This window comes from Spermophilus citellus (genome assembly GCF_964194105.1).
Source record: "Spermophilus citellus genome assembly, chromosome: 8".
Lineage (NCBI taxonomy): Eukaryota > Metazoa > Chordata > Mammalia > Rodentia > Sciuridae > Spermophilus > Spermophilus citellus.
The window spans coordinates 132716012-132741086 of record NC_138189.1 but is presented as its reverse complement, the minus strand read 5'-3'; the positions used below and the strand labels follow the sequence as shown (position 1 = coordinate 132741086).

Genomic DNA, 25075 nt, shown 5'->3' with positions numbered 1-25075 from the left:
TGGGGCGGTTCCAGCTTGGCGCTGACGACGAATCACCTGCCTCAGACAGCAGGGGCGGAAGCGGAAGAGAGTCCAAAGTCCTGCTTTGGCCTTGGGTTCCGCCGGGGGAGGGGCATGTCCCGTGCAAGTGAGTGAGAAAATCCTGGGGCCCTGTCTACCAACAGAGTGGGGCGAAGAGACGCCTGCGAGCGCGGGAGGGAGGAAGCTCGATCCCCAAAGAAAAGAACGGGCAGGCAGAATCCGAGTGTGCGGGGGCCCTAGAGACCGGTCCGGTCGGCGCCGCTTTGCTCCAGGCCATGGTGCAGGCGGAGCTCTGGGCGATCCCCAGGTGAGGGCAGCGGCTCCGCCCGGGCTTTCCACCGCGGCAGAACCGGGTAGATGAGGGGTGGGGAAGAAAGGATGCTGCCCGCACTGCTCCGTGGTAGCACCCTCAGCAGCCGAAGTTGCATCAGGAGCAGCAGAAAGCACAACGCCGGCCGAGGAGGCGGCTCGAGCTGTTGGTAAAGTCGCCTAACAGCTCGTTCTCTGTAGTATGCGAGTTAACAAAACAACCACAGAACAGGGCTCCGTATTAAGATCTCCTTTGAGCTTTTTTCCCTCGCTACGCGGATCTGGTTTATGCGAAAACATGCCTTGCACGTGTACCTGGAGGAACTGGAGACAGTGGATTCGACCTTTAGCTGTGGTCATCTACCTGGTGTCCATAGTCGTTGCGGTTCCCCTTTGCGTGTGGGAATTACAGAAACTGGAGGTAAGAGGATCCTGCACTTTCGGCCTCAATCCTTTCGTCTACCTAAGGTTGGAGAAAAGACACTTTCCCCCCTTTTCTACCTTAAACACCCAGGTTTGGTATCTGAAAACCATCCCATGTAAATGAGAGCAGTCTTTGGATATAAACCTGCCCGATTTGTTCACTGTTGTTTCAATCATGCTACAGGATATGTTAATGTAGCTTCTTAGAAGAACATCGTTTTTGCAAGAATTCATCATTTCCCTGAAAGCAAGGTAATTTTATTCGTAAAGTCTGATCTGCAGTTCAGGTATTGGACTTAACCATCAAATAAACTACCTTGAAAACCATGTATCAGATTTTATTAGCTTTTAATTAGCTTCCTGAATTAAAGGATTCTGGTTGGTTTGACTTTGTGTTTTGTCTTTACTTTTGAAATTAGCTCCTAACCAAAGCAAAAGTTTTGCAAAAAGTCTCTTGTATATTTTTTGATGTCATATTCTTATTGTGACATCAATAAAGTACTACAAACTGGAAACCCCCCAGGTAAATACTTACCTAAGAAATGTGCTTTATTTTCAAATGTATAGTGAACTTTAAATTCTGCGTTAATAAAAATCAGATAGTATCTTTACTAAGAAACACTTATTTTACAGGAGCTATGACAAGACCATGACTATTTTAGGCCCTTTTTTATTTTGGAAACTTTAAAAATAGTTAAAGTATTTTATACATTTGTGTTCTGTATGTTCACTATTATGTTGACTTTCCCATACTGAATGATATAATATTTTGCTATATTAAGTATTTCTCACTTGTTAGATGTTTAGGTTATTTGAATTTGTCTGCCAAAATGCATATATAAATGTCTTAATACAAATAGTTTTCTTACTTTGAAATATTTCCTTAGTGTATGGTATAGGAACTATTTTTAAGGTTAATGAAAGGTATAACATCTTCCCAGTTTAAGATTTCTTTAGTTGTGGGTTTTTAAGTACCACTAACAGTTAAGAAAAATTCTGATCCCAGAGAACACCCTGAGCCAAGTTCTCAACATCTTACCTAGACTCTTCTGAATACACCATCCAGAATATCAGCTAAAATGTATCACCATAAGTGTGTCCTTTCAGTCACTTGTAGCTCCAGAGCAAAAACCAGTATTCCTATGGCCATCAAGACCCATGGTCTGACACTACTCCCTACCTTCGACTTTCTCTCCTCATGTTCTGGGCTTCCACCACACTAGCTTCACTCAACTTGCTGGGCATGCTCCCTCATTAGATCCTTTGCATTCCTTCTTTATAGAATGCCATTTACCCAGAAGTTCTTACTCCTTTATGTCTTTCAGTTCTTTACCAAATGTCACCTGGCTACAAGGTTCTTCTCAACTTTTTGTATTTCCTTCCTTGCTTTATTTTTCTTTATAAGATTTCCCATCTACTACAATATATATTAAGCTTAGTTTTATCTTCCTCCTCCTGCTCAGATGACTGACACTCAGTAAATGATTGAGTCTCAGTGATGAATCAAGTTTTGTGTACTATAGGGCAAGAAATATAAAAACATGGCAACCTGTCTTCCTTGAACTTAGTGGTGAAGAGAAATGCAGCCACCAAAATAATAATAGTAGTAGTAATAATAATAATAATAAGAAGAAGAAGAAGAAGAAGATACTATGGAAGAAACTAAAAAAGGTTTTGAGAAATAAATAGGGAGGGCAGGGTTAATGCACCACTTCAAAAGATTGATCTGTCTGCTGTGGAAAATAAAGTGAAGTGAAGCTGGAAAGCTGTTATGGTAGTTGAGAAGTAGTGGGTGCCTGGGATATGATGATTTATGGCTAAAATCAGGATAGCAGAAGTGGAGGAAGAAAGCTGAATTTTAAGTATCCTTGGAAGTGAACAAATAGGTCTGGTAGTACATTGGATTAGCGAGAAGAGATTATAAGAGAAAGGGAAGAACCAAAGATGAGTCTGAGGGCTGGGGTTGTGGCTCAGTGGTAGAGCACTTGCCTAGCATGTGTGAGGCACTGGGTTTGATTCTCACACTGCATATAAATAAATGAATAAAATAAAGATCCATCAACATCTAAAAGAAAAAGATGAGTCTGACGTTTGGCGCCTGAGCAACTGAGTAAGTGGTAGTACCAGTTACTGAGATGGAAAAACTGAGATTTTTTTATGAATATTTAGTTTAATGAGAGACATTCAAATGATCGTGTAATATATGCAGTTGAATGTGCAAGTGTAGAGCTCAGACAGGTTTGCACTACAGATATTAATATGGGAATCTGTCTTAATCTACTTAGTCCTTCAGAAGAAAATACCAGCCAGACATGGTGACACACACCTTTAATCCCAGCTACTCAGAAGGCTGAGGCAGGATCACAAGTTCAAGGACCTGTCTAAAAATAAAGAATAAAAAATAAAAAGGACTGGAGATTAGCTCCTGAGTTTAATCCCCAGAATCATGCACACTTTTTTTTAAATATTATTTAGTTGTCAATGGACCTTTATTTTATTTAATTAATTAATTAATTATATGTGGTGTTGAGAATCAAACCCAGTGCCTCACACATGCTAGTCAAGCGCTCCACCACTGAGCCACAGCCCCAGCCCTGCAATTTTTTTTTTTTTTAAAGGAAGAAAATACCATAGATCAAGTGGCTGAAACAACAGGAATTTATTTTCTCATAGTTCTCAAACTTTTGGAGTCCAAGATCAGCACACCAGCAGGATTGATATCTGGGTGAAGGCCCTCTACTTGGGTTGGGGATAGCTGCTTTCTTCCTCTATACTCACATGGTACAGAAAAAGCTCTCTGTTGTCTCTTCGTATTATAAGGCCACGAGCCCTATCAGATTGGATTTCCACCCTTATCACCTCATTTAACCTCATAAAGGTCCCATTTCCAAATAACTCGTCATTTGCATTAGGAGTTAGGATTTTAACATACAAATTTTGGAGGGGACACAGTTCATTCAATAGAGTTGTCAGAATGTAGATAGTATTCAAAACTATGCACTAGATTATAAAGAAGAAATGGCAAAGGACCTAGCACCATCAGCTATGGTGGCACACACCTGTAATCCCAGTGACTCAGGAGGCTGAGGCAGGAAAATCACAAGTTTGAGGAGCATCAGCAACTTAGCAAAAAGTCCTTAGCAGCTTAGTGAGGCCCTGTCTCAAAATTAAAAGGGTTGTGGTAAAGAAACTCTGGGTTCAATCCCCAGTACCAAAAAAGAAAAAGGACTTAGCACCAATTTTAGAAGATATATGGAAAGAATAGGAACTTACAAAGGAGATAAAGCAGCAGCCATTGGGAAAGTGAATGCCAGGAGACTGCTTCAAGAAAGAGAGTGAACAATGTCCAAGCTGTGGCAGTGCCCATTGCTCTTCACAAATGGGAAGCTTGTTGGTGATCTTAGTAATGGTCTCAGTGGAGTTTTTTATTATTTTATTTTATGTAGTTGTGCATGGACAGCAGGCCTTTATTCTATTTTTATGTGGTGCTGAGGATCAAACCCATTGCCTCACACATGCTAGGCAAGTGCTCTACAGCCCAGCCCTTCAGTGGAGTTTTAAGGGCCCAAACCAGAAAAGAGTTATTTGAGAAAAGAATATGAGGTGAAAAAGTGGAATCAGGAAAGGAAAATAAACTTTGTTTTTGCTTGTTTGTTTTTGAGAATTTTGACTCTGAGGGGACCTGAGAAATGAATGGCACAATACCTGGAGGAGGAGTGTGTGATTTAGAAAAGGTTTATATTTCTTTGAGGTTAGAGATGCTCACTGAACCATGTCCCCATGATTTAATGCTAGCTGTAATTTTATTCAGTTCTCTTAAAAACCGCAAAAGAAAGTATCCTCATTTTATAGCTGTGAAAACTGAAACAAATAAGTAGCTGAATTGACATTGTACTCAGGGTTTTATATATGATATCCTATCCTTTTCATCTTTTCTCACTAAATAAGTTTATGTATCTGAAATTCTTAATACTATGCCCAGAAAATAGTAGGTGCTCAATAAGCTCTAGTTGCTCTAGTTACAACTATGATTTTTTTAACATATTGGTATCATTATTGCATTGAAACAACAATTCTTTTTCTTGTGCAGTAGCAGCTTATGGAAGTAAACTCTCAAATTGAACAACTAAAGCAACATTACAGGTATCTGTTTGAGCACTAGATATACTTTGACTTATGTTTAAGGACATTTTGTGTGAAAAATACATGTCTTTAAACTCCAGAATCAAAAAGCTCACACTGTGAAAAGCCAGTGGGAGCTGAGACTCTAAAAACCAGGAGGTTCATGTAGCTCATCCCATGCCCATATTGAGGCACACACTCATTTATTGGAATGGCAGGAGAACCATCTGCACCATTTACACTATTTCCTGCACTCTTTGGCCAAGTATGTGTAATTGAAGTCAAATAAATTAGATGCATACATGATGACACATGCTCTGTAGACTTTTTTCCTTGTCCTGCTCATCCTTATGCTCCTGAGAGCTACTCTTTTTCAGTTCTGTTATGTTCTATTCCTTTCAGAAGGATTAGGCCCAGAAAACACTCGCCTCTATTTGTCTTTACTCTGTTTTGAAGCATTTGGCCAAGGGAAAATTAACCTACTCCTGGAGGCTTACTTTTAATGTTTTCTTTCTTTCTTTCTTTCTTTCTTTCTTTCTTTCTTTCTCTCTCTCTCTCTCTCTCTCTCTCTCTCTCTCTCTCTCTCTCTCTCTTTCTTTCTTTTTTTCTTTCTTTCTTTCTTTCTTTCTTTCTTTCTTTCTTTCCTCAAATGACCTTAGAAAAAAAATCTACTCTAGGGGCTGGGGTTGTGGTTCAGTGGCAGAGCACTTGCCTTGCACAAGTGAGGTACTAAGTTTGATCCTCAGCACCACATAAAAATAAACAAAGATATTGTGTCCATCTGTAACTAAAAAATTAACAAATATTTTTTTAAAAATCTACTTCTCCTTATTTTGTGAGTCAAAACAGCAAAACAACAACTCATGACTGCAAAGTTAAAGGATATTGTTAATGGTATTTTCATATCAGTGTGTCTCAAATTTGAACAGATTATTTAGATAAATATAAATTTAAAATAAATGTAGTGATTATATTGATTTCTACAGATACTAATATTGACTTATTCTATGGTTAATGTTGCTTAAATATGCACACACATAAAATAGGTTAAATTATTTATGCATGACATAAAAATCAAACCAACTATAAACCAATAATTCAAATTAATGACATTAATGTGGACAAATGTTTTTCTAAAGCTAAATTATCACTTGCACAGTCAAAATGATACTCTGATGCAGAATTTTTAAAATTTGGCATGACGGTACTATAATGAGTCAGTTCTCTAGTCATTTGTTTTATGATTGTTTGAAAAAAGAACTTTCTTCCTTCCAGCATACTGTGAGGATGGTTGGCCTTCATTAGCCACAAGCACTTCATTGTCCTTTAAGTCTACTTTTTGGCACTAAGACAATCACAAAAATAAACATGGACGTAAAACCTATTTGGTGATATTGTTCTTAAATATTACCTTGTAATAGAGAAACTCTAGGATATGTTTGATATTATTTTCTTAGATCATCATTAAAATGAATACTCAATTTTTTAAAAAATGAATATTTAATTTTACTCTATATATCTGCAGTTCAAGTTTTCTACACATTTTAATTTAGAAACTCATTGTTGTAAAAATATACTTGTACTCCATATTTTTGTTTTCTACCACTTTAATCTTTGTCTCCTAAAGGGGGAAAAGAATCTGGTTTAAAACAATGAAACTGAAAGTTGTGGGCTTCAATTCTATTTTAATTGTTAACTACAGAAACCACTCAACTATCAAAAATAGCTGAATATCTTTTTCCTTAAGATTAAAATAAAACAAAAAAGGATTCACTCTCTTTGAGGCCAGATTACAAGTTAGTGTAATATTCATGCCTAGTGCTGTCCAAATAGAACAGGGGTACAAATAAGGGTGTTTTTACCAGCAGGTGGATTTGATTTCAATCCCAAGTATAATGTTAGGAATTGAACTTTTTGGAGATAATATATTGATCAAATGTTTCCCTAAAAAAGATATTAAAGTTTTAAAGAATGATAATATCCTGAATAGACAGTGTTGTATATAAGAGAAGTGATACATATTAACACAATTTTTTGGCAGTAATCAATTTAAGAAGATTAATACGGAAAATATATGTAAAGAATTCAGCAAAATATCTGACAGCACTCAACAAATGTGCACTGCTGTTTTCATACATATGAGTTTACTATATGTTGTTGGTAAAGTGTTGGTAGATTTTTACCTTTGTATGTACAAAAGGAAAGAAATAAGTCAAAAAAAAGATTTTTAGATTTGACTTACAGAAAAATTTTTAAACTTCTGCATAACTCCAAACACAATAATAATCCGATATAAAAGGCAAATAATAAGCAGGAGGTGGGGAATGGTATGCTGTTGATAATCAATTGAAAATTTAAGAAATAAAAGTATTTTATTGAGCGCTTTAGTTTTCATATTAGAATCCATACTAACGTTTTCTTTTGTTCCTTAAGGTTGGAATACACACCAAGGCTTGGTTTATTGCTGGAATCTTTTTGCTGTTGACCATACCTATATCGCTGTGGGTGATACTGCAACACCTAGTGCATTATACACAACCTGAACTACAAAAACCAATAATAAGGTCAATCCTAATATATTTTGATTCTACTTGTGTTGTGTTTATTTATTTCATAATATGACATAAAATGTTTTTAATTTATGTTTTGCTTTCCAAATAGGATTCTTTGGATGGTACCCATATACAGTTTAGATAGTGTAAGTATATTTCATTTTATTTCATTAAGAACTCTTTTGATGATGTTAACTGTACTTATTACAGAGTGCTTCAGGAAATGAAAATACATTATTCACAAGGAAGAGTTAAATTAATAAGTGAAAAGGTTTACTTGTTTTTAATGACAAAAAAAATAAAATATGAAAATATGAATCTTTTAAATTTTTCAAAATCTATTTTCTTAATCTTTTAAAATATCAGATTAGTAGCCCTTACTCTTTTAAAGAATATGATACTTTAAATTTTAGTCAGACCTCAGTTTCCACAAACCATTGGTTCTGGGAGCCCACACACACAGATTCCAAATCTGCTGATGCTCAAGTCTCTTCTATAAAATAGCTAGTGTTTTTTGTTTGTGTCAGTATTTTGTGGGGTGAGGGTCATACTGGAGATTGAACCTGGGGCACTTTACCACTGAGCAACATCCCCATCCTTTTTTTTTTTTTTTTTTTAATTTTGAGACAGAATCCCAAAATAATTAATTTCTTTTCTAGGTAAATATCTGATCAATATTTTATCCACTAAATAAGGTGGTTTTAAGTTGCTGAGGCTGGCTACCAACTTTCAATCCTCCTACCTCAGACTCCCATGTCATTGAGATTAGAGGCATGTGTCACTGTGCCCAGCTTTTTCAGATATTTTTGAGCCATGATTGGTTGAACCTGCAGGTGCTGATTCTGTAGATATGGTTCACTATTAGGCTTTTTTACTTACATCTTTTATATGGACCAAAAAAATAAATAGACTTTCCCCAGGGGTAGATAGGACTCCTGCTCTAATTTGATTAGATGGTTAAAAAAAGTCTTTAGCAGCATTTTCTATGATCATGTTAAGAAACATTTCAGATTACATTTGAGAACTCAAGTAATTTAGTTTCTCTCCTCATGTTTATTATTTACTGCAAACACTTTTTATTTATATCTAAGTTGCCTATTACTTGTAAAATGTGTTTCACAGGACTGGGGATGTAGCTCAGTTGTAGAACATAATGCCCTGCATTCAATTCCTATCACACAAAAATAATAATTCATTTCAGATTGTCTGGTAGCCATCATAATGATAAGTTTTAGAGAGTGTAATTTAAGTATGTGAAATCTGAAGTTTCAAAACTAGCTTATTGAAGCGGTAATTCATGTTTTTCTAAGCTGCAGCTATGTTTTTAATTCTGTGCTTTTTCATAGTGGATAGCTTTAAAATATCCCAGCATTGCAATATATGTGGATACCTGCAGAGAATGCTATGAAGCTTATGTCATTTACAACTTTATGGGATTCCTTACTAATTATTTAACTAACCGATATCCAAATCTGGTATTAATCCTTGAAGCCAAAGATCAGCAGAAACATTTTCCACCTTTATGTTGCTGTCCACCATGGCCTATGGGAGAGTAAGTATGTTCAACTTTTAATTCTTTACTGTTTTGGTTGTTTTAAGCAGTTTTTAAGTACCAGTCAATTCTCTGGAAGGCATTGTGTTAAGAACAAGGCAAAATAAATAAATAAGATAGAGTCTGTGCCCTGAAAAGCTCAACAGTGTATTGCAGGAGGAAACCTTAGAAATCATTGAATCACCCACCATTCTTTCACAATTGGGAATCAAGCTCTGCAGATCTTGTATAGGATCACACAACTAATTAAAAGACTTGGTGACAAGATAGTCCAGATTGGAAAACAGTGTATGATATGAAATAGGGGAAACAAATAACGATGTTTATTCTAGCGACATGGTAGTTCGCCTTATTCCTGTAGGATGTAAAGGAAGAATAAAGCATATATCATTTACAGTTTGCATTTTGAAAAGGTGAGATTAAGATTGTATATATTAACCAGGCATGGTGGCACACGCCTGTAATCCCAGAGGTTTGGGAGACTAAGGCAGGAGGATCTAGAGTTCATAGCCAGTCAGCAATTCAGCATGGCCCTAAGCAACTTAGCAAGACCCTGTCTCTAAATAAAATATTTTTTTTAAAAAAAAGGGCTGGGAATGTGGCTCAGTGGTTAAGCACCCCTGGGTTCAATCCCCAGTAGCACACACACACAAAAAAGATTACATTTATTACATAAAAGAACCACCAGATATTTTTTTGCAAGCCAACATCTGAAAGCAGTGGCTTGAAAAGGTTAATTTTGCATTACTATTAAAGATACATTGGAGAGAAAAGAGATGGGGAAATAAATTAGGTTGCAATAGTTAAATTGTGATATAAGCTGAAAAAGAGGGCTGAAATTGTAAAAGAAAAGGAAAACAAAGAAAATGCAACTGAAAAACCAGTATGATTTGTCACCGGTAGATGGGAAGCAAGGAGGATGTTATAAGCCAAGGTTTATGAAATGGTTTGGGTTTGGTGATCAGTATAAACATAAACACAGGGATGGCCACATTGCCTCCCATGCAGTAGAGAACCATTTGTACAACATTCTGACAAATTCTGTTTCTTCTTAACTTGGAATGAAACGGAACTACTTGGCATTTTGAAATAATTAGCTGCTAATATGTTCATTGTTAAATATATATTGAGCACCTTGCTGTATAGATATACCACAGTGCACAAAACAGACCCAGACCCCAGGAATTTAACAGTTTTATTAGGATGGTTAGAAATTAAATGAAGACACAAATATTTAGTTGCCTATTTCAGGAAATGCAGTAAAAGAAAATTAACCAGAAACCATGAGAGACAGAAGTAAGCAAAAGGTTGGAGATCAAGGAAGAGATACTGTTGCTTAGCTATGAATGCAAGAAAAAAAGATTTGTTTCTAAAGAACAGGTTGAGGTAGTCTCTGGACACAGAATTATTAAGAGGAGTCTTGAAAGATATGGAGATTCTTGCTAAACTGAACTCATAGTATTCTTGCTGAAAGCAGGCCAAGGGCTTTTAGATATCAAGAGTAGAGGATGAGAAACTTGATTTCAGATATCAGGGTGATCAAATGTCAAGGGTGGGGAAAAATGACTTAATGGGATTCTTTACCTGGACTGACTTAAAGCAAGCCAAGGATGAGACCCTAGAATGTTCAAAGGAATTTGTCTCTACTGTGTTCAGTGTAAGTTCATCAAATGAGAAGCCATTATAGGATGGTATTCAAAGACCTGTTGTGAATATTTCATTTTCAAAAATTAACTGGTTTGTAGAGACTGAATTAAAATCGGGCAAAGGTATAAGCTGAGAGAGATAAGAGATTATAGTAATCCCATGTATTTGATGACATCATATAGCAGCTTAGCTTTGACCAGGACTCTTCTATTAATAAAATACCTAAAAACAAATAAAAATATAAAATAAAGAACCTGAGATGGAGCTCTAGTTGCCTCTTCAAACCGTCTCATAATTGGCAGATGTTCAAACTCACTCCAAAGCTTTTATAAATGATACTACTAGTCAAAATTCTTATACTCCATGCCTGTGCACTTCATTTGTTCTCATTAAATCTCTTTGTGTTGACTTCATTTCTGAGACTTTTGATTTTGACACTTGCTGGTTGAATAATATAACTAATGGTCAGCTGCTCATTCACAATATAATTCAAGTTTTATTGCCTTTGAAAGACTTTAAAATGTTTATCAGAATCATACCATGTGTGGTTGGATGTGGTTTTAGTAGTAATAAAACTTTTCATTCTGATAGATATGAATACAGTTTAGATTACTCGTCTCTCGCTAATAGATAAATGGTATTAATATATTTGATAACCAGGCAATTGTTTTTTAGTATTAAACATTCAGTATAATGTTTTAGTTTTCAGATTCAAATGCCATGGAAAGTTTGCAGTCAGTAGATGATAACAACAGTCTGCTTTTCATACTCTGATTTCTGCAACATAAATAATGAGTACAGTCAGTTTTCTCTTAATGTATGTTCAATTTTATACAGGTAGTTCATGGAGAGTGGAGAAATAGGGACTCAATACATTTATACTTCTGTAACTCGGACAGATATTTTCGCAAAATCATACTAACCCATCTTATTATTCTTTGTTCTCTCTCTTATTTATAAAATTGGGTTATAGCCCACTAAGTTGAATTTGACACAGTTTGAAAAATATTGCTCTAAGTTTGTACCTTGGCATGTATATATTAGGTCTTTTAGGTTTTATTCAGCTTTGATAGTTAGTGGCAAATTATTTTCTGAAGTGTTATGCCTGGGATATGAGGTGTCCCCCCAAAAGCTGATGGGTAAGACAATGCAGGAGTGTTCAGAGGTGAATGATTAGATTATGAGAGCTGTGATCTGATCAGCCGATTAATCCATTTGGTGGATTAATATTTTGAAAGGACTACTGTACTGGAGGTAATTATAGGCAGGTAGGGGATAGCTAGAGGAGTAGGTCACTGAGGGCATGCCTTGGACTTTATATTTTATCCCTGGCACATCAATCTCCCCCCTCCCCACTTTCTCTCTCCCGCTCTCTCTCTCTGCTTCCTAGCTGCCACAAGTTGACAGCTTTCCTTCATCATGCCCTTCCACCATGATGTTCTGCCTCACCTCAGGCCCAGAGCAATGGAAATGGGGTCAGTTGGCCATGGGCTGAACCTCTGAAACCATGAGCCTAAAATAAACTTCTTGTCCTCTAAGTAGTTGTCAGGTATTTTGGTCTCAGCAGTAAAAAGCTGACTAACACATGAAGTGTGCTTAATTACTGTCCTTCCAACATTATAGAACAGTTTTGATGAATCACGTCTGTACCTGCTTTGGGAATTACCCAGACTTCATTATGTTTGCCTATCGTAAGGATGCACAATGCTATACCACTATTGTCTTACTCTGGATTTTCTTGATTAGTAAGCTGGTTGAATATCTTTTCATAGCTTTGTTATTCACTTGTATTTCCAATTCTGAAGAATGCTTCTATTGTCATTTTTTTAATGGGTGTCTGTCTGTATTGTAGAGTAACAGTTTTGTTTTGGTTTGTAATACCTTTATTTTTTATTTTTATGTGGTACTGAGGATTGAACCCAGTGCCTCATGTGTGCTGGGCAAGAGCTTCAGCAGAGCTACAACCCCAGCCCAGAGTTATAGGGGATCTTTAAACATTTTTACCATGCCTTCTTTGATGTGTTAAAAGTATCTTCAGTTTTTTATATACTTTGTCACTTTCATTGTATCTTTTGATAAATATTGTGTCTTTTTAATTTTAATGGCTTGAATTTATCAGTGTTATTTTATAGTTAGTTTTGTCAGGGTCTTATTCTAAAAATCCATCCACATCTCAGGATTAAAAAAGTGTTCTTTTTTAAACACTTCAATTTTTGCTGTTAAGACTTAACAGTTAAGTCTATCTTAAGTTGTTTTTTTGTTTAGTTTTGTTTTGTTTTGTTTTTTGTTTTGTTTTGTTTTGTTTTGTTTTGTTTTGTTTTGTTTTGTTTTGTTTTGTTTTGTTTTGTATATATGTTGGGAGGTAGGAAGTAGGAATGCTGTTTCATTTGTTCTATTGGATAACTGCCCTGGCACCATTATCTTCCTTCTTCCTCATTCTGTCATATATCAAGTTTCATAAGTACAGGTCTTTTTTTCCTCATTTGGTAGTTAACTTTTCTATCCCCCTGAGCCAGTTTCATACATTAGTTGTTATTGTCAGTAAAATCTTAAAACTCAAACCCTATTGCTTTGGTTTATTCTTGCATCTTAGATATTTATTTTACAATCAGTTTGTCAAGTTCTTTGAAAGTGCCTATGTTTGGTTGTCTTTATTAAAATTAAAGTCACTTCTGGGCTGGGGATGTGGCTGAAGCGGTAACGCGCTCGCCTGGCATGTGCGGAGTGCTGGGTTCGATCCTCAGCACCACATAAAAATAGAATAAAGATGTTGTGTCCACCGAAAAAATGAAAAATAAATATTAAAAAATTCTTTCTCTCTCTCTTTAAAAAAAAAATTAAAGTCACTTCTTAGTACATTGATACCTTTATGATTTTGGAGTCTTCTTATTCATGAACATAGTGTAGCTTTCCATTTATTCAGTGCTTTTATTTTTTTTATTTTTTTAGATGTTGATGAACTTTTATTTTATTCTTTTATTTATATGCAGTGCTGATAATCGAACCCAGTGCCTCACACATGCTAGGCATGTGCTCTACCACTGAGCCACAGCCCCAGCCTTATTCAGTGCTTTTAATCTCTCAGTAAAGTCTAATTTTCTCAACAGTCTTGCACATCTCTTGTTGACTTTATAAATACATTTTATTACTATTATAAAGGACATCTTTTTAAAGTGTTATTTAACTGCTACCTGTGTGTAGTGTAGAAAAGCAATTGATATTTGCATATTGATATTATGACCAAAAATCTTTTTAAATTTTCTTTGTAGATCTTTTTTAAGTTCTCTGGAAGACAGTCATCTGCTTATTGGATATCTGTCTCCTTTCAGTTCTATAAGTCATATATTCTTTTTCTTCTTACTGTCTTGATATCTCTAGACATTCTTGTCTCATTCTTGATTTTAAAGTGAATTCTTATGAAGCTTCAAAATTGAATTTAATGTTTCTAAGGGTGTTAAATATTATCTAATGCTTTTTTATACTTACAGAGATAATCAGGTTTTTTCTTTAGTCTGTTAATATAGTGGATTGGAATAATGGTTTTTCTTCTGTTAAAACTCCTTTGTGGGGCTGGGGCTCAGCAGTAGAGCTCTAGCCTAGCAGGGGCGAGGCCCTGGGTTCGATCCTCAGCCCCACATCAAGTAAAATAAAGACATTATGTCCACCTACAACTAAATACATATATATATATAAATTAAAAAAAAAAAAAAGAAAAACTCCTTTGCAGGGACTGGGATTGTGGCTCGATGGCAGAACACTTGCCTCGCACATGTGAGGCACTAAGTTCCATCCTCAGCACCACATAAAAATAAATAAACAAAATAAAGATTTTTTTTTAAAAACTTATTTGCAAATTGGTTATGATGTATTGTCTTTTATACATCTTTTATACTAGATTAGGTTTGCTAATATTTTGTTTAGAAATTTTATATTTATGTTGATGAATAAGATTCTTTTGCTGATCTTGTGTTACTTTTCATATGCAGTCTATACTGGATGAATAGAAATTATTGACTCTGTTTGTATATCATAAGAAGAGACTGTATACTGTGTCTACAAAAATTGGACCTGAATTTTTCTTTGTGAGAAGACAATTATAGAACTTTAGGCTGCCTGTCGTTTCTGGAATCATTTCTTAGACAATTGTAGTTTTAGGGAATTAGGCAGAGCAGAAAGTTTTAAAATATAGGAATGTCTATTAGTTTATATCTTCTTAATCGTTGGATTTGTCTCCTCTTAATTGCTTGGATTTGTCATTATGACCCTCCTTCCATTTCTAATAGGAACTATATTCATACATTTTCTTGCTCAGTCTTGCCAGAAGTTTGCCTATATCTTACTATTTTCAAAACTGACTTTTAGCTTTGTTCATTCTCACTGTAGTATGCTTGTTTTCAATTTCATTGATATCTGTTTTGTTTTTATTTGCTTTCTGCCATTTCCTTTCATTTATTATGTTTATTTCCTAACATGTTAGATTGTTAGCTCATTAATTCACAGCCTTTAATACTGGAAATGACTTCAGTTTTCCCCCAAGTAGTACATTTACTGAATCCCATGGTTTTGTTATTTAATATATTCATTATGTTTCAGTTTAAGGTTTTCAAATTTTCATTGAGATTTCTTCTTTTCTTGATATTTTGGAGTTTTTAACTTTCCAAACATGAGCTTTTTGCTTTGGCTTACTCTTTTATTTATTTTCACTGCAGTCAGAAAATATACTATGAGACAGTCTTTGGAACTCATTAAGATTTGTTTCATGGTTTCTAGTTCATAATCAGTATTTATAAAGGTTACCCTCTGTGTTTGAACATGATGTATATGCTATTAGTGGATGCTGTGTTATACCTAGATGTTCATGAAGTCAATTTTGTTTTTCAGTGTTTCTGTCTCTGTTGATTTTTGTTTCTTTTTCTATCAGGTACCAAAAGTGATGCTTAAATTCTTTCGCTGATAATGAATTTTTCAATATCTTCTTGTACTTCTCAATTTTTACTTTCTATATTTTGGTGGTTTTAAAAAAAATTTTATTTTTAAATAATATATATTTTTTAAATGTGGTGCTGAGAATCGAACCCAGTGCTTCACACATGCTAGGCAAGCACTCTACCACTGAGCCACAATCCCAGCCCTTGGTGATGTTTTAGTAGGTCCATGCATGTTTGAGATTACTTTAACCCATGAATTTAACTTCTAACATTTATGCCTTAACTTTTTACATTTTAATAGTCTTTCTGGGGCTTTTTGGTTGTTTTTTGTTATTGTTGTTTTTTGTTTTTTGTATGTTTGTTTTTTGTTTTGTCTTAAAGTCATTTTTGTCTATTACTAGGCTTCCCAACTTTCCTTTGTTTAATATTAGCTGGACATATTAGTTACATCCCTTCCATGTACTAATGATTTAGAATTCTAGTTTCTTTATTAAAAAAAAAAAAAGTTCCACAGGGGCTTTTAATTCTAATCTTCAAACATCACTTAATCAAGTTAGGGAATTTAGGCCTTTGTGATTACTTATAGGTTCATTTATTATAGGTTCATTTATATCTTGCTATCTTTTTGTTTTCCATTTTTTTTACTTTTATTTCTTTCCCTTTTCCATTGATTATATTTTTTTTTAAATAAACTTTGTTTTGTAATAATTTTAGACTTACAGAAAAGTTGCAAAGACAGGGCAGAGATTTCCCATATATCCTCATCTATCTTCCCCAATATTACATAATCATGGTTCATTTATTATATTAGAGTTCTTCAAGAGACAGGTCTTATAGAATATATAGTGCTATAGTCCCTTGTATCTTTGAAGGATTGGTCCCAGAACCCTTACCCATACCAAAATCTGTGGTGCTCAAGTCTCATATAAAATGGCACAATATTTGCATATATACGGGAAGTCACTGGTTAGGTCCTGGCGTCCAAAGGCCAGGGATCCTAGAGTTCAATGTCCATGGACAAAATAAAAAGTTATCCCAGCTTTAGAGGAGAGAGAAACACTGGTGCAGTACTCTTTAAGTACAGGATCTGTTCAGATTTCCCAAGTTTTTCCACTAATGTCCTTTTCTTTCCTAGTTTCCAATTCAGGAATCCAATTGACTTTAGCCTCTTTTTCAAAGTATTTTTTTCATTTACTATTTTGAGATAGTATAACAAATATCTGTATTACACCATCTGCATTTAACAAATGTTAATCTATTATAAGTTCACAATTGTTATTTGCAGTTATAAAATATAAAAGAAAATAACCTTGAAAACCAAAAGCTTTTTCATAACTCATTAAGTGGCAAAGCTCTATTTATAATCTTTGACTATTTATAATTTTAGTCTTATGATTGTACCCATCATGAAATCTTCATTTTTGTGGCAGTTGTAGCTATTTGTTTCATTCCTGGTGCTACTAGATCCCACTGGCAGTCTTTTGTTATTTTTCTCATTCTGGTTTTGTTTGGTTTTCCTTCAGGGCTGATTTACAAATTACATTTTCTATTTCTAGTCTTTCTACTACTGATTAAAAGTCTCAATTTTACCATGGCTACTTAAAATCTAACTTTAAATTAGGCATAATTTTGGGGATAACTTTTTAAAGTCCTTGTAGTGTGCAGTGTGGACTTAACTATATCTTTAACAACTGTTTTAAACAGGATGGATGTTTTTGTCTTTTTAGAGTATTCAAACAGTGATACTTCCTGTAATAATATTTTAAACCAAACTTGTTGGAAAGAAACCAAATCCTAAGTATCCCTTAAGGATAAATAATTTTCTAAACATGCATTCACATACGCTGATGTGCTTGAACACACATCCATAATTCGTTATTTTTTTTCCAAGACAAAAAGGGACTGTGTTAGCTAGCTGTGACTGTCAAAATACCTGAGATAATCAATTTTTTTTTTTTCTTGTGCTGGGGATTGAACCCAGGGCCTTGTGCATGCAAGTCAAACACTCTACCGACTGAGCTATATCCCCAGCCCCATGAAATAATCAATTTAATAAGGAAAGGGTTTATTTTGGCTCATGGTTTCAGAGGTTTCAGTTCAGGGTTACTTGGCCATGTTCCTGTGGTCCTGGGACAACAGCACAGTATATCATCATAGGAGCACAAGGTAGAGGAGGCCTGTTTACCTAGTGGCAACCAGAAAATAGAAAAAGGAAGAGACTGGGGTTCTAACATCTTCTTTAAGGGTACCTCACAAATGACCTAATTTCCTTCCATCAGGCCCCGTATCCTAAAGTTTCCACCATCTCCCAGGCTGCCACCAGCTGGAGACCAACCTTCAACACATGGGCCTTTGGGGGACTTTCAAATCCAAACTATAGCAGGGACCCACTTCTATTCCTTTGTTATTTTGCACTATTCTGGAATTTGAGACTGTACAGAAAAGGGGATTTTTCAGAAGACAATGTTTTGTCTAATAATTTCAGAAATTATAATAATTCAGAGATAATTTGCTGCCATCTAGGATGACGAAATTGGAGGAATTAAAAATAAATATGTTGTCATTTATCAAAGCCATTTTAATTTGTAGGCTTTGAGGATGTTCTGATAGTATTTAAATGAGTAGTTGAAATACTAAGGTCATTTTCTTTTTCAGAGTATTGCTATTTAGGTGCAAACTGGGTGTACTGCAGTACACAGTTGTCAGACCATTCACCACCATCGTTGCTTTGTAAGTACACAGATTTTACATTTACAAACATGCTTTTTTTTTTTTTAATCCTGTACTTTTATGTGGAAAAAACTAAATAGAAAAACAGAATATTAATTTACCCTATTTTAAAAAGAATTTGACCTTTGTTTGTTTCTTTTATTTATTTGTTCTTATATGGTGCCAGTGATCAAACTCAGTGCCTCACCTATGCTAGGCAAGCGCTCTACCACCAAGTTACAACCCCAGCCCTTTACATTTTAGTGATACAAATCTAGTCTGCTTTAAAAATCACAAATTAGAAAAACCCTACTCTGTTAAATAATGTGACCATTTATAGGCACTCACCATAGGATTTACATCTTCTAGAGCATACTATAAACCTCTTTGAAAAACGTGCTTCCTTTTCAATATTAATGTTCACACCGCTTTACAGAAACTGATGCATCAAGTTAAAGCATGCTTCGGGGCTGGGGCTGGGGCTGGGGCTCAGTGGTAGAGCGCTTGCCTAGCATGCGAAAGGCACTGGGTTCGATCCTCAGCACCACGTAAAAATAAAATAATACTAAAATAAAGATACTGTGCCCACCTATAACTAAAAAATATTTAAAAAAAAAGTTAAAGCATGCTACTTTAGGCAATTACACGAATTTGCTTCCTACGTAGTTAATTTACAGTATATTGGGATCACTATCTTCCAAAAATAAATCATATTTTTCTTTAGAACTTGAGGTAAAAATGAAGTATTATTTGCTACCTAGCAAAACTATCCCATATATATCTAAGAATCTACAAATAATGTAAAGCAGGTATGTTTTATCTCCTAGTCCTTATATTCTACATAATCACAAAGAAAAGATGTAAAGACAGACTGGTGAAAGAAAAAGTCAATTCTTTATTCTGCCTTTGAGCTAGGAATTATTTAGCCAACTAACACTAGTTTATTTAATGATTATTCTTCCTAGTTCAATGTATGGGTCTTATTTTGTATTTCCTACAATTTGGTGGAATTAATCATATGGTAACATTTCTAGAAAAACGTTTTTCTTTTCATTTTTCAACCAATTCTGTGACCAAAGTCAAGTAATGATTTAGAGGATAATTCAAATAAACTGACTTCTGTATTTAAGTATTTCTATCATTGTACCTTAAAATACATGTTGATGTAATTAATCATGAAGTTGTTACATTTTTACCATTTTATTAGAATCTGTGAGCTGCTTGGTATATATGATGAAGGAAACTTCAGCTTTTCAAATGCATGGACTTATTTGGTTATAATAAATAACATGTCACAATTGGTAAGTAAATACTCATTTTCTTAATTCTACAAAATTAGTCTATATATAATTAAATTTTGGCACAGTTTCTTTTTGGAAAAAAGCTTAATTGCTTCCTTTTAATCATTAAAATTAATTTATACCAAAAAAATACTTGAAATTCAATGTAAAGATATCTTTGTTAATTATTTGGAGACTTGTACCATAGCCTCTTGATCATGATTATTCATTTATCTCTGATTCTCATTGCATATGTGGGTATGTCATAAACAAAAGTATGAGACTCCCTTAGTAAGTAAAACAAAGTGCACAAACACGTATACCAGGCTTATTTCAGTGAGAGAAAATGTCTAATGTTATATGACAGTAGAAGGTTTAATTTAAAACGGGATATAAAATTCTCTGACATCGTGTATTTGGAATTAAAGGAAATAAAGACTGCTAAGTTTTAAAAATGGATGATGTAAAGACATCATCTGTCTTGTCCTGTGAGCTTAAAATGTGCATTTTATTTAAAATCTTTTGTTAATGCTGTCAGCAAAATAATTTAGATGAAGTGGATGCACATATAATATTAGATCTATAGAATAAAAATTAAATGTCTGTGTGTCCAGAGCTTCCTGACATGTTCTTCTTTGTAACCACTAATTGGAAATCTTTTTCTGGGAATCTGTTATAAAGAAATGGTCAGAAGTATTTTGATTTTAGTATGAAAGCCTATTAGAGCAAATGGCTACAAACAATCCAAAGCCTGGTGTAAGAACAGATTAAATATATTATGGTCTTTCCATTGTACAAACTAGTATGCAGTAATGAAAAATAATCCTTATAAAACAGGAGAAGTTACGTAGTAAAGTGAAAAGATAATGCTAGGCAACACAGTTTTATATTTAGTTTATGACAAGTATTTAATAACCAGCCTATAGCTAGGGGTGTAGCTCAGTGATAGAGAACTTACCTAGTATTTGCTAGACCTTGCCCTGAGTTTGATCCCCAACATTGGATATTAAAAAAATAAAAATTAGATGTACAAAGAAATGGTTGCATGATAGGAGTCTGAGTAACTTTTATCCTTCCTTTACTACTTTCATGTTCTAAAATATTTAAAATCCGCATTTTTTAATTCAACAGGAAAAAGTAAAATTTTAATTAATTTATTTTTTATTTGTTCTAATTAGTTATACATGACAACAGAGTGCACTTTGACACATCATATATAAATGGAGTATAACTTCTCATTCAACTGGTTGTATATGACTTAGAGTTACACAAATATCTGATTCATTCTACTATCATTCCTACCTCCATAAAAGTAAAATGTTTAAGAAAAGTTCATTGCTACTCCAATACTATACTAAGTTATTATAACTGAGTTCTAAAATAAATCTTGAACATTTATTATTTTAAAAAGTAAATTTGACTGGACTAGCATACTGCCTGCAAGAAAAATTGTTTCTGATTATTTATTTTCAGATTTTGTAGTCACAATTTTATTGAAACTGCATTTATTTAATGTGTGCCTTATTTTATAAAGTAAGTACTATGTTACATAAGTCATTACAAGGGGACGGGGATATAGCTTAGTGGTAGAGCTCTTGCCTAATTAATATGTAAGGCCCTGGGTTAAATCCCCAGCATTACAAAAACAAAACAAAGAAATTACAGATTGTTTTTTATTTTGGCTGACCAAGAACCTTTTCTTCCATTCACAATAGGCATTTGTTTATTGTTCTTTGTAACAGACACCCAGTAAGTGAATACTTAAAAACATTCTCAGAGACATTATAGATCTCTTTTGAGAAATTTCATGTTGTATAGGTTCCTCAACATCAATTGTTCAAAGCCTATTGTTAATCTAAAACTAGAATAAGTCTAGAAAACTTTGCCTAAAACATTACTCTTTTCTAGGTCTCTGGTTTATACTGTGAATGTTTCCTTACTATAGTTTCTTACTGAGGAAGCTTAAATGCTGATCTTATTTCTAGTTTGCCATGTATTGTCTCCTGCTGTTTTATAAAGTACTAAAGGAAGAACTGAGTCCTATCCAACCTGTTGGCAAATTTCTTTGTGTAAAGCTGGTGGTTTTTGTTTCTTTTTGGTAAGTGTTGCTTTCTCTTAAATGTTCTCATTTTTTTAAAGGGCAATAAAACTGTCAATTAGGGAGGATTTTTAAAATAGTGTTCATGCAAATAAATTAGAAAATGTCTTTATTCACCTTACAGAAGTTCATCCCTTAGCCCTTCTAGGAGTTTCATACAGAAATAATCAGATGGTGATTGTAACATGTATAAGAAAATAATTTGTTTTGGCCTAAATATCTCAAATACTAAAGAAATCATTCAAAAAACCTGACATAGAATACTTAGTGATGGGAGGAAATGCTCATCAGTAAGTATTCTTTAAAATACCAGGCAAAACTCTACATGATTTGTTTAGTAAAATGGTGGGAAATAGGGTCCTAGAAACAAATACACTAAATAGAAACAATACAAAAAGGAAAAAAAATCCATAAAATTCCACTGCTAAAAATAATAAGCCTTTTGATGCATTTGTAGTATATAAAACTCCACAGAAATAGTTTGATACTGTAAAACCTTGTGGAACTCAATAGTATGGTCATTGTTTTTTCTTTTGTCAGTAAAGAAAAATATAATTATCGTTGTTGCTTGGGTTATTTATTTTTGCTTAGTATTCTATCGTGTAGGTAAAACTTGTTAGCCTTTTATTTAGATTGTCCCTAACTATTTTCACCATTATAAGCAGTACTGAATATCCTTGTGTGTAAATCCCTGAAAGCTTGTCTCATTTTGCTGCTGAAATTACCTGGGGCATTATCTCTAGGTGTCCTTGAAGTGCTCAGCATGACTCCCTAATTTAAAGTCAGACCCCTTCTGAGTTTGTTTCTGGCTCTAATCCTTCATACAAGACTAGCTTCAAAATTATTGCTTTAGCCAGGCATGCTATATTACACACCTGTAATCCCAGCAACTTGGGAGGCTGGCAGGAGGATCACAAATTTGAAGTGGGGCTTAACAATTTAGCTATAGACTCTAAGCAATGTAGTAAGACCCTGTGTCAAAATAAAATATAAAAAGGCCTGGAGATGTAGCTCAGTGGTTAAGCTCTCCTGGGTTCAATCCCCAGTACCAAGAAAGAAAAAACAATTACTGTTTTTATGAATAACTTAAATAATTCATACATGTGCAAACATTTGAGTGTCTGCTTGTCCTTTATTTCATCTTAAGTGCGTATTTTACAAGGTGTTAGGCACTGTCTATGTATAGAAAGGACTTAAAATCTAATTATTCATATGTACTTTCAAAACAAAAAAAATATGTAAACCAAGTACTAAAGTTCTGAGAATACGTAACACAAATTCATCAGATGAAAGTAATTGAAGAGTAATTCTGTAAAGGAAACAAGTATATATTTAAAATAGTTTATTGAGGAATATATTATATGTGCAGGTAAGGGGTGGTACGGTCCACAGGTTGCACTGGGATTTTAACTTTTAAATGGCATATTTTTAAAACAACTGCTCGTTTTATGCTTGATATAGATTTGGCGTTTACCTTTTCCTAACATATAGGCAAGCAGTAGTTATTGCTTTGTTGGTAAAAGTTGGCGTTATTTCTGAAAAGCATACATGGGAATGGCAAACTGTAGAAGCCGTGGCCACAGGACTCCAGGTAAGTAGTGCTTCATCTCTGAACCCAATAGAACTTCACTATTTATTTGTTAAGCATTTTTATATATAATCTCACATAACACTACCACACACGGGCTATGGGGCCATGACTATTATCTTCACTCAACAAGTGAGGAAACAGGGAAAGCCTGGAGAAAACAGCTGTAATTACCGATTTGTAACAGAACCAGGAATAAAACCTGGTTTTTGATCCTTCTAGTCCATTTCTTTCTGCAGTTTCCCTCTTAGTCCTTGGGTGGTGGATTGAGAATACAATGTACTTTGCCGAGAAATATTTGTCTGAGGTAGTATTTTTTGAAAAATGGACAAATGTATATAATCTGGGGGAAAAAATTTTTGATACTTAACATACTTTTCAAAAGTACTTGGAGCAAAATAGCAGTCTATAAAACTAGATTAAGTAAAAAGATGGCTAATTTTGTTGCTGCTGCTGTTATAGGACTTTATTATCTGTATTGAGATGTTCCTTGCTGCTATTGCTCATCACTACACATTCTCATATAAACCATATGTCCAAGAAGCAGAAGAGGGCTCATGCTTTGATTCCTTTCTGGCCATGTGGGATGTTTCAGATATCAGAGATGACATTTCTGAACAAGTGAGACATGTTGGTAAGTACCAGCCATTTAATTCTCCTGAAGAAGTAGATTATTGTATTTTTCCTACTTAGGCCATTTACTAGTTATTTAAGAAATGAAAAAAAGAAAACCATTTAACACAGTAACAAGGTACAGGCCCTTCAAATTGGGAGGAGAGGAAAAAAAAGGGGGTAGTGGGAAGCTTTTTTAATGATGGTAAGTTTATAATGATTAAAATACTTTTTGGCTAATGTGAAATCTTTTGTATTACTTTAAAGGACGGACAGTCAGGGGACATCCTAGGAAAAAATTTTTTCCTGAGGATCAAGATCAAAATGAACACACAAGCTTGTTATCATCATCATCACAAGATGCAATTTCTGTTGCCTCTTCTATGCCACCTTCACCCATGGGTCACTACCAAGGGTTTGGACACACTGTGACTCCACAGACTACGCCTACTACAGCTAAGATAAATGAGGAAATACTTAAAGATGCTACAGAAGAGAAAAAAGAGGCTTTAGATAAATCCGTGCACTCCTGAACAGTGTGCAAAAGCAAACTGCTACAACCATGTTATTCTATTACCTGGTATCCCTTGGCTCAGGATTTTGTGCTTGGGACAAGCCATAAATGATGGAAAATTTCAACATAAACACAGGGGAAAACCAGGTACAACTACTGGATTTATACATGTTGAGTTTTGTATATCACAAAGTAATCAGTCTAAATTTCCTAGACTTAGACTTGATTTCTGAACATTAGAACATCACATACTCAAATGGTAGAAAATGACTACAGCTAAAATGCTCCTGATGTTACACTGCATTATCAAGAGGATGGACCTAAATGAGGAAAATTTAAAAATCAGTGCTTCCTACTACTGCTGCATGAATATAATGCTCTGGACAGAAAGCATAAATTCAGAAATATGAATTAGTGGAACTTAATCATGATCATGTGCCATATAAGCTTACCTAACAATTATTTCTCTACTTCCCAACTGAATGTCTTTCAATAAAGAAGAGTTTATCATTTATTTTCTGCAACTTTTTACGTCTCGTTCTTTAAACCTAATGCTTTAACAAAAATGTTTTGATTAGAGGCACAGAGCAAAAAAATGAAACAAATTTTTCCTCAGTGCTATTAAAAATGGCAACAAATGTAAATTTGGCTGAGTGGTCTTGATTATTCATTAAACCATAGTTAAAAGACTTGTGTCATTTGGGAGAAATTTTTTACATA

The 25075-nt window shown here is 34.4% G+C and overlaps 1 protein-coding gene across 3 annotated transcripts; it reads left to right on the top strand.

Moving 5' to 3' along the window:
• Positions 1-532: 532 nt before the first annotated feature.
• Positions 533-24597, top strand: TMEM184C (transmembrane protein 184C; the record flags this gene model as incomplete). 3 transcript variants are annotated; one of them, XM_081303999.1, is made up of 10 exons in its annotated part: positions 533-751; positions 7309-7439; positions 7537-7573; positions 8774-8979; positions 18210-18284; positions 19471-19564; positions 21529-21641; positions 23133-23232; positions 23692-23863; positions 24109-24597. In XM_081303999.1, 10 exons carry the CDS (start codon positions 533-535, stop codon positions 24372-24374), a joined length of 1413 nt encoding a protein of 470 aa, XP_081160125.1. In that variant the 3' UTR covers positions 24375-24597. The 3 variants fall into 3 exon arrangements, with proteins under 3 accessions (XP_081160125.1, XP_081160126.1, XP_081160127.1); XM_081304000.1 differs by lacking the exon at positions 18210-18284; XM_081304001.1 differs by lacking the exons at positions 7537-7573; positions 8774-8979.
• Positions 24598-25075: the final 478 nt, after the last annotated feature.